This window comes from Bombina bombina, chromosome 4, assembly GCF_027579735.1.
Source record: "Bombina bombina isolate aBomBom1 chromosome 4, aBomBom1.pri, whole genome shotgun sequence".
NCBI classification, from domain to species: Eukaryota; Metazoa; Chordata; class Amphibia; order Anura; family Bombinatoridae; genus Bombina; species Bombina bombina.
The window spans coordinates 494,470,802-494,485,751 of NC_069502.1; the positions used below are offsets into that span (position 1 = coordinate 494,470,802).

Below are 14,950 nucleotides of genomic sequence, written 5' to 3' on the forward strand. Positions count from 1 at the left end.
TTCTGCTTCTATTGTGACCTATATTTTATCAGCTTATTGTGTACTCTGTGCAGCTGCAACTGTTTGTTTCAATTGTTTGTTTTAATTCTTTGAGTGTGTTTTAATTAATATGTGCTTTTATTAATTCTGTTCTACATTTTTTTCTCTGATATTCCCATATTAACTCACTCTATATACTAACACCTTTATGTATTATCTCTGCCCCTTTATATGAATTATATGTATACAGTGTTTTTATGCATTTTTATTTTATCTATCTGTCCAAACACAATTTAATTGTACTAGTATTAAACTAATTTTTAAACATAGTTATAAAATAATTTTTTTCTGACCACCCCTACAGATTTAGCTAGAGTCACAGCTAGTTCTCTGGCCTTAGCGCAGGAAGATTGATTTACTATTTACAGACTCCTCCTTGGACAGAGGCAAAAATTGTTGAGAGAGGGCATCAGCCCTAACATTCTTACTACCAGGCAGATAGGAGACCACATAATTAAACCGAGACAAAAATAGCGCCCATCTGGCCTGTCGGGGTGACAAATGTTTTGCTTCAGATAGACAAGTTAAATTCTTGTGGTCAGTAAGAATGAGCACTGGCACGCTAGTACCCTCGAGAAGATGCCTCCATTCCTTAAGTGCCAAAATTATGGCCAGTAATTCCCTCTTGCCAATTTCATAATTGCACTCTGCTGGAGACAATTTCTTAGAGAAGAAACCACACGGATGCAAGGAACCGTCAGGCGTAGGACGTTGAGACAAGAGGGCACCTACTCCAGTCTCAGACGCATCGACCTCAAGAACGAAAGGCAGGACAGGGTTAGGATGAGCCAGAACTGGAGCCGCAGCAAAGGCATTCTTAAGACTATCAAAGGCCTTAATGGCAGTAGGTAACCAATGGAGTGGATCATTCTCTTTACGGGTCATGTCTGTGATAGGTTTGACCTAGGAAGAAAAGTTTTTAATAAACTTTCTATAGTAATTGGCGAATCCCAAAAAACGTTGAATAGACCGAAGACCAACTGGGCGAGGCCACTGCAGAACTGCAGATAACTTGTCAGGATCCATGGAGAACCCTGCAACGGAGATAACATAACCTAGGAAGGTTACTTGAGTCTGATGGAACTCACCTTTCTCGAGTTTACAAAACAGGCCGTTCTCACGTAGTCTCTGAAGAACCTGTGTAACATCAGAACGATGAGCCTCAAGTGTGGGTGAGTGTATGAGGATGTCGTCTAAGTACACCACAACACACTGTTGCAACATATCTCGTAGGACATCATTAATACATTCCTGAAAAACAGCAGGAGCATTACATAGGCCAAAGGGCATTACAAGATACTCATAATCCCCGCTCCTGGTGTTAAATGCTGTTTTCCATTTATGGCCCTCCTTAATCCTAACGAGATTGTACACTCCTCTCAAATCAAGTTTAGTAAAGACCGTAGCTCCCTTGAGGCGGCCAAAGAGTTCCGTAATAAGCAGAATAGGGTAAGCATTCTTAATGGTAAGACGATTAAGACCCCTATAATCGATACATGGTCTTAACTCGCCACCCTTTTTCTTCACAAAGAAGAAGCCAGCCTCTGCAGGAGAGCAGGATTTGCGGATGATCCCCCGTGACAGAGCATCGGCAACATACTCCTCCATAGCACAATTCTCTGCAACAGACAGAGGGTACACCCGGCCCGAGGAGTAATGGCTCCGGGTTGCAGGTCTATGGCACAATCGTAAGACCAGTGAGGAGGCAACGTACCGGCACACACCTTGTTGAATACGTCTAGGAACTCTCGGTACTCCTCTGGCAATTGAGATACCGAAGAAGTGCACAAGACTTTAACAGGTTTCCGAAGACAAGTGGAAATACATTGCGGGGACCACGACAAAATCTCGGACCTGCGCCAGTCCAGACTGGGATTATGCTTTTGGAGCCAGGGATAACCCAGAACAACCGGAAAATGCGGAGAGTTTATCACCTGGAACTGGAGGGTTTCAAAATGGAGAGCCCCAACAGCCATGGACAACGGAGCAGTTTCGTGAGTAACGAGTGCGGGCTGAAGAGGCCTGCCATCAATGGCCTCAATAGCAAGCGGAACGGACCGAGGCAAAACAGGAATGGAGTGTTTTGATACAAAAGTGTATAATCTAAGAAGCGCCTCAAAGTGGGCAAAGGGTACAATTATAGGTTTTCAAATGAAATATATAAGTGTGTTGGGACTACGATATAAATATATTAAAACATTTATTGTACAATACAATTAAAACAATAACAATTGACCAGTCTCAGTGCTAAATGCTATTAGTCACTATACATATAATCATTCATGGATCCATGTGATATATTAGAAATACAAAGGTAAAACAGATATAAAAACAGATGTAAAAACACAGATAAAGGTATTGGCTAAATGCAGCTTATCCTATCTTATGCAAAAAAAACTCCATTATGTTATCTCTCAAACCAGTAAGTCTCAGTCCAAGGTGTTTATAGAATTAAGTGTGTGAATCCTCACAAATAGAGTAGAAGTTCTGCTTAATAGTGCAGTGGTGTGTCGAAGGTAGTGATCCAAAACCCTGTGTAGTGACCAAATCCAAATATCAAGGAAACTGTATAAAAAACTCCAAAAAACTCCAATTTTGTTGGTAAGTGAAAAAGTTCCTTTTGTTCTCAAAAAACTCAAAAATATAAAAAAATCAAAAAATCATAAAATAGAAAAATAGAAAAAAATATAAAAAACAGAAAAATGTGAGTTTGAAAAATGTGAAAATATACTGTATGGTGCTCCTTAATTGTAATAGAATAAGTGATCCTACAGATAGTGATCCTACAATAAGTGATCCTACAGAAAAATGTGAGTTTGAAAAATGTGAAAATATACTGTATGGTGCTCCTTAATTGTAATAGAATAAGTGATCCTACAGATAGTAGCAATAATCCAAAGTTTCTAGTAAATCAAAAATAGACAAAATATTCCCAGTTTAGACCTGTGGAATAAAAAACACAAAATAGTGCAAAATTGCTTATAATAACACAAATATGAATGAAATGAGGCTTACCATAAATAGCCAATGCATTTCGGCCCTTCCTTAGGCCTTTCTCAAGACTATATATGGTGACCGGCCGTGTAGGACAAGACTTCAAAAGGTGGCCCTGTAACCCACAATAGAGACAGAGCCCCTCCCTCCTCCTAAAGGCCCTCTCCGCCACGGAGAGACGCGTGAATCCCAGCTGCATCGGCTCAGCAGTACCTGGTGACTCGGGACCAGGAGGCATGGGAGTAGAGGGAGGGATGGATGGGAACGAACATGTAGGAGACAATGGAACAGGAGGCTTCCGCAAGCGCTCCTTGAAAGAGGGCCTCTCTCTGAGTCTGATGTCAATTAGGATCAAAAAAGACACCAATGCCTCGAGATCCTCTGGTAAATCTCTGGCAGCAACTTCGTCTTTAATCGCATCAGAGAGCCCATGAAAGAAGGCGGCAACAAGGGCTTCATTATTCCAACCTACCTCTGCGGCAAGCATACGGAACTCAATAGCATACTGAGCAAAAGATCTTGTACCTTGCTGAATGGACATGAGTCGTTTAGCAGCAGAGGAGGAGCGAGCCAGAACATCAAATACCCTTCGAAAGGAGGCCACAAATTTGTGGTAATTTGAAATCACAGGTTTATTAGTCTCCCACAAGGTATTAGCCCAGGCAAGAGCTGTGTCAGAGAGTAACAAGATGAGAAATCGCCTCCATATCGCTGAGGTAGAGGTGCAGAACCAGACATGATCCTGGTAGGACTAGGTGCAGCAGCGGAAACAGGAGCAGCCATAACTTGCGGGACACTTTGGTCCAAATGTGCAGTGCGAGTCAGCAGGGTTTGCAGGGCTAGTGCAAATTGATCCAAGCGGTGATCCTGTTCATCCATCCTGGAAATGATGGCAGGTAAAGGTGGATTATTAGCACCATCAGGATTCATGGCCTTTGCGTAATGTCAGGGTGCCAGGAATCAGACTGAGACAAGAAGTGCAAAAATAATCACACCTTTATTAATAGCAAAAAATAATAAAAAGTCCACAAGTCAAATAACAAGCCAGGAGTCAAAACCAGAGCTGGAACCAGAAAGGATGTCAGGCAGCCAGGTAATACATAGGAACTCTCACAAACAGGTCTGAGACAACGCAAAGGCAAAGCATACTGAACAGAGGCCCTTTAAATAATAAGTGATGACATCACAATTCTGAGACTGCATCCTGTCTCACATGGATGATGCACACCAGTCTGGCCAAAAAAAAATTGCAGGAAATGAGCAGCATCCCCACAATTCACCATAGTCAGGAACAGAGGTGAGTAAAATGGCTACCAGCAGCACATGGCAAACACAACAGGGAGAAAACCCTGACAGTACTCTGCTGTGTCTATTGTTATCAGAACGAGGCTCCCATTGGAGCCAATGGAAGCATGCTTTACTTGTAATACCAGTGCTCTGAAAATTGCTCCACTTATAATCTAGCCCTAAATATGTTATATTTAATATTTTAATAACGTGATGTAAGATTAGTAACAGTGGGCTAGTTTCCATTGAGGTGGTAAAGTATGGAAACTGGTGGTAAAAATATTTATCTCCATTAAAGACTATGGAACATTTTTATGTTACCACCAGTTTCCATACTTTACCACCTCAATGGAAACTAGCTCAGTGTTGGGTTACCGTACATGAAGAATTGCCAACCGCAATGCGTATTATTGAAATATTACATATAAAATATAAAAAAATATTTTTACAAAATATTTAAAATTATTATACTAACTGTAAACAATATATATATTCTCTGGATTTTTTTTACAGTATGTATAATAATTTGTAATCATTTTTATTAATATTTTTTAATATTTTATATTCAATATTTAAAAAACGCACATTAAAGTTAGCAATTCTTTTTTTTTTTTTATTTAAATTTCTTTATTATGAAAATTCAGTTGTGTACAACAAACAAATACAAACATATATCCAAAAGAAAATATGTCAATACAAGATATATCATCAATACAGTACAATACAATCAATACAAGATATATCATCTATACAAATATATTACTACTTCTTAAGACTGCATAAAACTTCCAAAGTGCAAAACATCAGACATATACACACAATCTGTATATTACTCCATTTCTAACTTAGACAATATTAGAATTCCCAAAACCTTCATTCCCATAATAGCTTTATAGAACAAACTACCCAACCATTAAACTCGTAACAATCTTTTGGTAGCACTGTTTCTTATCGCTTAAGGTGCATAAATAAATAATTCCAAACTTCTGGATTATTTCCCTTCCAAGACCTAATTCGTACAAAAATCCCTTAACTCTAGTTACTAGGTTAGTTTAGAGGCTTTATTTACTAGTATTTACCTAATATTTTTTTTAACATTACTTTATCTATTATCTTAATTATATACAAACTCCAAGACCTTTTCTCAAATGTCTCCTCATATGTCCCATCCGAATTGGGGCTTTGTCTATAGATTAAATTTCCAATAACATCATAATTTTATTTTTTACATGAGGTTCTAAAATATTTATAAATCCTCCCCATTTTTTTTATATTCCTTAATTCTTACATCCTTATCATACATTACATCAAATAATTCTGTATTCATTTGTTCCAAAAAAACATTCTGGAATTCCTTCATATTAGGGCCTCTCTTTAGGATCCATCTTTTCATTATACATCTCCTTCCTGACAAAATTATCATAGTCATCAATTTGGCATTTTCCTGTTTAACTTGTCTATTGGATGCAAATATTATATTCAAGAAGTTTAAATTAATCTTATATGTAAAAATCTTACTCACCCAAAAACGAATCTTTGCCCAATATTGTTTTATTTTTGGGCAATCCCAAAGAAGATGGTTTAAATTGGGGTCTATATAATTACATTCAATATATCTCTTTTCACACTTAAACCATTTTGAAGCCATTTTTGGTGTTATATAGAATCTATGTAATATTTTAATTTGTGACTCCCTAAAGTATGAATCATATGTAGTAGATATAATGGTTTTCAGACTTTTTTCCACCTCGGTCACATCCAGACATATAGGCCCATAGTTATCAAGGTCTGGCGGACCTGATCCAACACTGCGGATCAGGTCCGCCAGACCTCGATGAATACGGTGAGCAATACGCTCGCTGTATTCAGCATTGCACCAGCAGCTCACAAGAGCTGCTGGTGCAACACCGCCCCTGCAGACTCACCGCCAGCAGGGGGGTGTCAATCAACCCGATCGTACTCGATCGGGTTGATTTTCAGCGATGTCTGTCCGCCTGCTCAGAGCAGGCGGACAGGTTATGGAGCAGCGGTCTTTGTGACCACTGCTTCATAACTGCTGTTTCTGGCGAGTTTGATGACTCGCCAGAAACACAGGGCATCAAGCTCCATTCGGAGCCTGATACATATGCCCCATAGAGGCTTCTTTTTGCCAACCCTCTATCATCTTACCCCTTATACTAGTTAAATTTGAATTTTTTAATACTTTATACAACCTTGAATAAGAGCTTATTTTTTTTTTTTTTAAATCATCCATCATATTTTGTAAAGGATGACGGTCCCATATGGAGGAAGCATATTTATTAGTAATATTTTTTATGTAATGTGTTATTTAATGTAGGCGTAAAAGTGCGAATCAGGTAGATTATACCTATACTGTAGTTCCTCAAATGTGCGTAATGATTTTTTTAATGGGTCTAGTAAGTCCCCTATCTTATTTATCCCAAGTCTCCCCCACTCTGTAAAGATAGCATTTTCCATACCAGTTCTGAAGTTTGGATTTCCTTTTATGTAAAAATATTGAACCTTTAATTGAAAACTGAAGAATCTTACTAATAATATACCATGCTTTCAAAATATCTTTATACATAATATTATTCTTAGTATTAGTCTATATCTATTAAGTCTGTATGAAGTTCATATGCCTTACTAATCCCTTTTGATGCTATTTTTTCTAATGTCTTATTATAAAAATATTCTGTTCCTCCCAACCAATCAACAGCTATTCTCATCAATGATGAGAGATTGTACAAATAAACATCTGGGACAGCCAAGCCCCCTTGAATCAAAGGTTGTTTTAATTTATTTAAACTTATACGTGTTTTTTTCCCCCTTCCAAATAAATCTATTAAAGATTTTATTCAATCTCTCGATATCTTTCCTGGGAATTAAAATTGGCAGCATATTTAGAGGGTATAGCAATTTTGGAAATATCATCATTTTTATTATATGTACCTTCCCCATGAGTGAAATCGGTAAATTGTTCCATTTTTTAAGGGATTGTTCAATAGATATATTTTCTCAGAATTTATGTTATACCATTTTTCCAGGTTGGGAGATATATTAATTCCTAAATAGGTAATATAATTTGGAGGTTCTAAAAATGAGAATTCACTAATGTCGCAATTTTGTCTTTTATTTAACCATAAGACTTCTGATTTTATACCATTAATTTTAAACCCTGAAAATTGTCCAAATTCAGAGATAAACCTCAAAATCTTTTTAAGTTCATCTCTGGATTTTGAACAAATAATAACATATCATCTGCGTATAGTGAGAGATGGTATCTATTACCATTTATCTCTATACCTGTGTTGATATTTCTTAATTTAACTGCTAAAGGTTCTAATGCCAAATTGAACAATAGGGGAGACAGGGGGCAACCCTGACGTGTTCCTCTGCCCAAATTAAATCTAGATGATATCCCTCCATTGACAATAACAGAGGCATTAGATTTTAAGTAAACATTTTCAATAAGCTTGCTAAAAGGGCCATTTATATTATATTCCACTAAGCATGTTGTTAAATATGGCCATAAGACTCTGTCGAAGGCCTTTTCAGCATCTAAAGCCAACAACAGAGTATTTGGAATTGATTCACTTTTATATTGTTTTTTCATAAGCCAATAATGATTAACTATATGCAGCACTTTACGGATGTTCTTACTTGAAGATCTGGCCTGGATAAAACCTGTTTGATCTTTATAGATTAGCTTGGGAAGTAAAAATTTCAGCCTATTAGCAAGTGCTTTTGTTAAGATCTTATAGTCCTGGTTAAGCAGGGATATCGGTCTATATGAACTAACACTTTGAAGGTCTTTCCCAAATTTAGGTATCACAATAATATTAGCCGCCAAAAATGATAAAGAAGGTTTAATTCTGTCACTAAGATATCCATTAAACAGATCTGTCATTAAATCTATTAATGATTCTTTCATAATTTTATACCATTCTAACGGTAGTCCATCTGGACCTGGTGCCTTGCCTATTGGCATCTTTGCTATTACTTTATCAACTTCCTCTACTGTGATATTAGAATTTAATATTTCTTGCTGTTCATATGAAATTTTTGGAATATTAATATCTTCTAAAAAACAATTAGTGTTAGCTTCATCTTTTTTACTTTCAGATGTATAAAGATTATTATAGTATTTCCTGAATTCCTCTACTATCTCTATATTATTAATTTTTCTTCAGATTTTAATGACATGATTTGTCTTGATGATTTTTGCACTTTAGCTAAAGAGGCCAGTAGCTTACCAGATCTATTACCGAATCTGTATAATTTCCCCTTGTCTTTTCAAATATCTCTTATAGCTTGCTGATTTATATGTACTACCAGTTCTTTTTTATCTTCCATATACTTCTTCCTCCAAAAAGCTGATCCAAATTCTAAGTATTGACTATAGGAGTGTGTTGTACTTTCACTCAGTTCTTTATATTGTCTATTAATCTCTCTATTATATTTTATTACATAAGAAGTTATCTCCCCTCTAATAACAGCCTTTCCGGCCTCCCAGATTGTTTGTATACTTTCACAGCTATTTATATTGTTATTCAAATATTCAACCCATTTTTCCTCAATATATTTCCTAAAATGTTCTGAACCATACAAAAATTTTGGAAATCTAAAACTTTGTGTATCATAACTCTTCTTTCCCAGAGTAAAGCTTAAATCAATTGCAGCATGGTCTGATATAATAATTTCATTGATCTTTACTTCCTCTATATTTGCAATTAAGGTCTTTGAAACCATAAAAAAAATCAATTCTTGAGAAGAAAGCTTGAATCTTTGAGTGGTACAAATACTCTCTTTGGGTTGGATTTTTAATCCTGCATACATCCACTAAACCTATTGTTTCTGTTATATAATTCACTATTTTTTTATCAAATGTCCCTCTTTTAATCGACCCCCTCTTCAAACCTCCTGTGAAACTTCCACTTCTATCTAGGTAAAAATTTGGAGAGAGATTAAAATCCCCTCCCAATATCAGTTTAGTGTCAATATAATTAATCAAAATTTTTGTTATATCCTCCCAAAATAGACCGTTAGTCTCGTTTGGGCCATAGATATTACACAAAGTTACTGATTCATTACCAATAGTCATTTGCACTATTATATATCTACCATGTGTGTCATATGTTATTTTTTTTAATCTCATACTCCAATTTTCTATTAAGTAGAATTGCTAGACCCCTGCTTGCTTTCTTATATGACAAAAAAATCACTTCTTTCACCCAATCTCTTTTTAATGTCTCATGTTCTTTATGCAGTAGATGAGTTTCTTGCAACAAGGCTATATCAACCTTACATATTTTCTTTAAATGATTAAAAATAGATTTCCTTTTTATAGGAGAGTTAATCCCTCCTACATTCCATGTTGTTATCTTTACCATTTTATTTGCGTATGAATATATTCAAAAAGAAAACAGGGCAAAGGAGAAAGGGGGAAAAGTGATCTTTATAAATTTAAAACAATGTGAAGGCAGATCTCTGTCGATTCTGCCTTATAAGTATATTTATTATAGCTTTATATTCACCTTATGAAATTTATTATTTTCCTAATCTATTAATTTATTAAATTTGTTAATTAAACCTTAAAATACTAACTCATCTCTCGTGACGATTATAAACCTTAATGTGAATTACTACTGTGATGTAATTAATGTGCCTAAAATTACTATCAAAATTTCCCAATTTTCCCCCTTTATCCCTCCCCCTATTTGAAATTCTAACCTTTGTTAGAATCCATATATTTCATTACTTCCTCTCTATTATTTAAAAATGTTATTTCATCCTGGAGTACGATCTTAATTTTCGCTGGGAAAATCACAAAAGCTTTAAGTCCTTTATTGTTAAGTTCATTACATAAGGGTATCATTTCCCTTCTGGCTCTTGCAGTTTCTACTGCATAATCCTGGTATATAGAGATTCTCTTATCTTGAAATATAAGCATATTCATTTGTTTATACGCATTAAAAATAAGCATTTTTGTTTCAAAACTTGAAAATTCCACTATTACTGGTCTTGAAAAATCTCGAGAATAATTACTTTTCTTCAACATGTTGATTCTCTGAGTTTTTTCTGCTTTAAATGACACTTTTTCATCAGGTATTCCCAGTAATGATGGAAGTTCCACTTCCATAAATTCTTTTAATTCATGTACCTTTATTGATTCCGGGATTCCTAAAACCCTTACATTTTTCTGTCTTGAGCGGTTTTCTAAATTTTCTAATCTCATCGTTAATAGTTTATTCTGTTTTTATAGCTCCATAATTCTTTCATTCAAGTTAGTGTAACTATCCTCTATGTCAGAAATTCTCTGTTCAGATTCACCAAGCCTAATTTGAAAATTGTTAATCTCCGTTGATAAAGACTGTATGTCTATGTTTTTAAAAAATATTTAAAATTATTATACTAACTGTAAACAATATATATATTCTCTGGATTTTTTTTACAGTATGTATAATAATTTGTAATCATTTTTATTAATATTTTTTAATATTTTATATTCAATATTTAAAAAACGCACATTAAAGTTAGCAATTCTTCATGTGCGCTAACCCAATACTGTATTAGACCTAAATAATGAAATCACATTACACATAATTTAAATTTCTAGAAAAATATGTAATTTTTATACAATCTATACTGTATATATATTTATATATATATATATATATATATATATATATATATATATATATATATATATATGATAAAGTTCATGTACAATATTGTACAATGTTCATATACAATAGATATCTATAGCTGTATATCAATAGCAATAGATATACAGGTAAAGGTATATACAAATAAATATAGAAATATATATTTACAATAAAAATTGCATTGTTCTGTAAGTGAAGAACATTGGGTTAGCAGGCAAGCAATAGGTGTTAGGCTTATTTCTTTGGTGTTCTCCGTTGACTTCTACGGGGAGAATATGTTAACGTGGTCGTAATAACTGGTTAGCACACATCAGGTTTTGCTCTTTTAACTTTCAACATGTAATACATGTGCAAAAAGATTACTTGTTCGAGTGAAAAGTGCTAAATACCGCGACTTTTAATATTTTCCTTTACTTTCTCTACTATGGGTCTGTGTTATTTTAAGGAATAACAGGTTAAAAAGAAAATTAAATGTGGGTGGATGTTGTTAGTTATACACAATGCCCATCATACAATCTTATTTAAGTGTGCATTTATATATGGCTACTCACTTGCTCTCCAGTTGGTCCAGGCAAGCCAACAGGTCCTGGAGCTCCCATGGGAACATCGCCATAGAGTGGGCAGGCGCTAGCACACTGGCGACTCACAGATTGTGCGTATGCTGACATTTTCTCAAGAACAAACTTTTTACATAATTCTGTTACACGTGAAGCTGGAAAATATGGTCCCTGGTGGTGACAAGATTAAGTCCAAGAAAAGGTAAGTTATGATTGATGTTGCTGAAATGAAAATGCAGTACTGTTTTTAGAGATTAAACTAGAATAGTTAAAGTTAAAGGGCCATGATACCCAAATGTTGAAACACTTGAAAGTGATGCAGCAGTGCTGTAAAAAGCTGACTAGAAAATATCACCTGAACATCTCTATGTAAAAAAGAAAGATATTTTACCTCAAAATTTAAAAATATTCACATCCCATTGTAAAGGACTTTAAGCAGCAAATCAGTATGTCTGTCCCGGGACAGGCAAGGGAGTGAGCCTCATGTACACTCATGTTATTTCCCTATTCAGTTTAAGGACGTTTACTATGAAATCTCATGAGAGTTAAGTGAAATTTCATGAGATCACAGTAAAAGAGTTCATGACCTCCTCACTGCTTATGCTGATTGCCTGCAATTCATTTATTCCTCTTTTTTGTTTTTGTTTACCTGCATCTGGACAGCAGCTGAAGTATAACTTTTTTACACAGCACTTACTCTGGTGAGCTGAGGAATTGTGAGGTAAAATATCTTCCTTTTTTACATAGAGATGCTCAGGTGATATTTTCCTGTCAGCTTTTTACAGTTACTGCATCAGTTTCAAGAGATTTAGCATATGAGTATTATGTCCCTTTAACTAAATAATTGACCACTGTTTCAGTGTATATATATATATATATATATATATATATATATATATATATATATATATATATATATATATATATATATATATTTAATACAAAATGAAAAGAAATTGCAGGTTTTCAAAACTTTACCCTAGATCCCAAAGGTCCAATATCTCCAGGGAGTCCAGGATCCCCAGGGTCACCTTGTTCTCCAGGCTGGCCACGAGCACCAGTCTCACCAGGTGGTCCTCTTTTACCAAGGAGTCCTTCAGGTCCTAGTGGTCCAATATCTCCAATCTACATAATTTACAGTTTGGAAGAAGGATGATTATAGTTTGTGTCCCAAATAACAGCTTCAAAATTAACTTAATTTAAGGTGTCAGATAATCTGTTTAATTTAATACTTACAATTCCTTTTGGTCCTTTAGTTCCTTTTTCACCCTTAAAAAATTAAATATAATTATACATTAGTCCCGCAACTACAACAGAAGAAATTATGGCATTAGCATTATCACTATCTCTATGTATAAATGATCTCTTTTGTCTCTCTATCCCTATATATATATATATATATATATATATATATATATATATATATATATATATATATATATATATATATATATATATATATATATATATATATATATATATATATATATATATATATATATATATATATATATATATAGGGATAGAGAGACAAAAGAGACAGTATATACTAAGTAGAAATGTGCGTAGGGATTACTGGACAGTAGGAGGCTCCTGTTCCCAGCACACACTGGAAGCTCCATAATACTGCAGCTTTATATCTGACAAGTAAATTCTGATAGTTTATCTATGCGATATGAACATGCATTGTTGTTCACTTGTGCAGTAGAAGATAAAATTGAAGCCAGATCCTCTTCTCTTTCTTTAAAGTGACAGTCTACTTCAAATTTGTTATTGTTTAAAACAATAGATAACACCTTTACTACCCATTCTCCAGCTTTGCACAACCAACATTGTTATATTAATATACTTAACATTTAAAGCTCTGCCTGTTTCTAGGCCCCTGAAAGGCCGCCTTTACCTCAGTGCATTTTTATAGTCTTTCACAGCAAGACACTGATTGTTCATGTGTGAATAAATACAAATGTTAAAGAGACATTGTAAGCAAAAAAGTTATTTGCTATACCTCAAATATAATGTTTATAAAATGCATTACAGTGATGTTTTTTTAAACTACTGAATAAATATTTGTTTCTGTAAGTGCTGTCCCTATTAGCCAACGAGTAACAGATGCCTCAGTATGTATGTATGAGTTATACACAAACATACACTTGCTGTTTGTATGGAGAATACGAAACTCAAATTAGGATTGGTGTGATTATGTATTTAGTATCTAACACCAAGGGGCATATTTATCAAGCTCGCCGGAAACAGAAGTTATGAAGCAGCGGTCTAAAGACCGCTGCTCCATAACCTGTCCGCCTGCTCTGAGGCCGCGGACAGAAATCACCAGACAACCCGATCGAATACGATCGGGTTGATTGACACCCATCTGTTAGCGTCGATTGGCCGCAAATCTGCAGGGGGCAGCATTGCACCAGCAGTTCACAAGAACTGCTGGTGTAGTGATAAATGCGTATGCTGTCTGCATTTATCAATGTGCAGCAGACATGATACGCTATATCGGATCATGTCCACTCGCACAATCTTAAATATGCCCCCATGGCTTAGAAGTATACTGAGTTAAAAGGAATAACCAATCATTTGAAAACATGACTGTAAGACAAATTAAACGTCAAATTACATCATGATATAGGAGTTTCAAACTTGCAAACAGATGTAGCAAATCTCATTGTTAAAGAACTATAAATGTCGTGCTGACCAATCATGATTATTCACCACCTGCTGAAACAGTCCGTGGTAGACTGAGAAACTCGTTGTGATTTGTTCTGTTCATGTTTTTATTAAAGTCTCTTTATTTAATATAGATGCATACAGCACTATTTTTTAGATAACTATCTTTCAGACAACAATTTTAAACACTACTAAAGCTTGTTGGGTGTGTTTGCTTGTGCTAAACAGAAATCCTCAGCTGATACAACTTAAACTCTCAGCTGCTATTCAACCGCTACCTGTTGGAGTCACAGACTGATCGTAAAGGAGGACCGGGACCAGTTTTGCCCCTGTGAGCTTTCTAAACGGCTCGCAAGAGTTCAGCAGGTGGAACTTGCAATTTTTTAGAGCCTACTAATTTGTGAGTACGCTGTATAATACTTATGGATGCCATTTGCCATCAGGGTTCTTTCTTCTTTTGTATCCTTGTCACAGATTCCGTTGCTCAAAAGCCTGATTGAGCCAGTGAAGGAGCCAGCAGCCACATTTGTTCTTTCAATCACAGAAGCAACATTTGATCTTCCACATATCGAAGCGCTGGTATTTTAAGGAGGACATTTGTGTACTTTTCATCCACTAGTCACACATTGCTGTGCTTTCTTAGCCTATTTCACAGGATTATTTACACTGTATAGTGGATGTTATTTGCACTTTATACTTAGTACTTATTTGTATTTTTTTTGGAGGCGCACC

At 35.2% G+C, this 14,950-nt stretch overlaps 1 protein-coding gene across 1 annotated transcript in view; it reads right to left on the reverse strand.

Annotated features, from left to right (window-relative positions):
- Positions 1-14,950, reverse strand: part of LOC128656479 (collagen alpha-1(IX) chain-like) — a 117,933-nt gene that overhangs the window by 26,684 nt on the left and 76,299 nt on the right. Inside the window, exons 22-24 of the mRNA XM_053710399.1 lie at positions 12,782-12,814; positions 12,524-12,670; positions 11,540-11,716 (exon numbers count right to left, since the gene is read on the reverse strand). Coding sequence (XP_053566374.1) covers positions 11,540-11,716; positions 12,524-12,670; positions 12,782-12,814 — 357 coding nt within the window. The remainder of the gene's footprint in view (positions 1-11,539; positions 11,717-12,523; positions 12,671-12,781; positions 12,815-14,950) is intronic.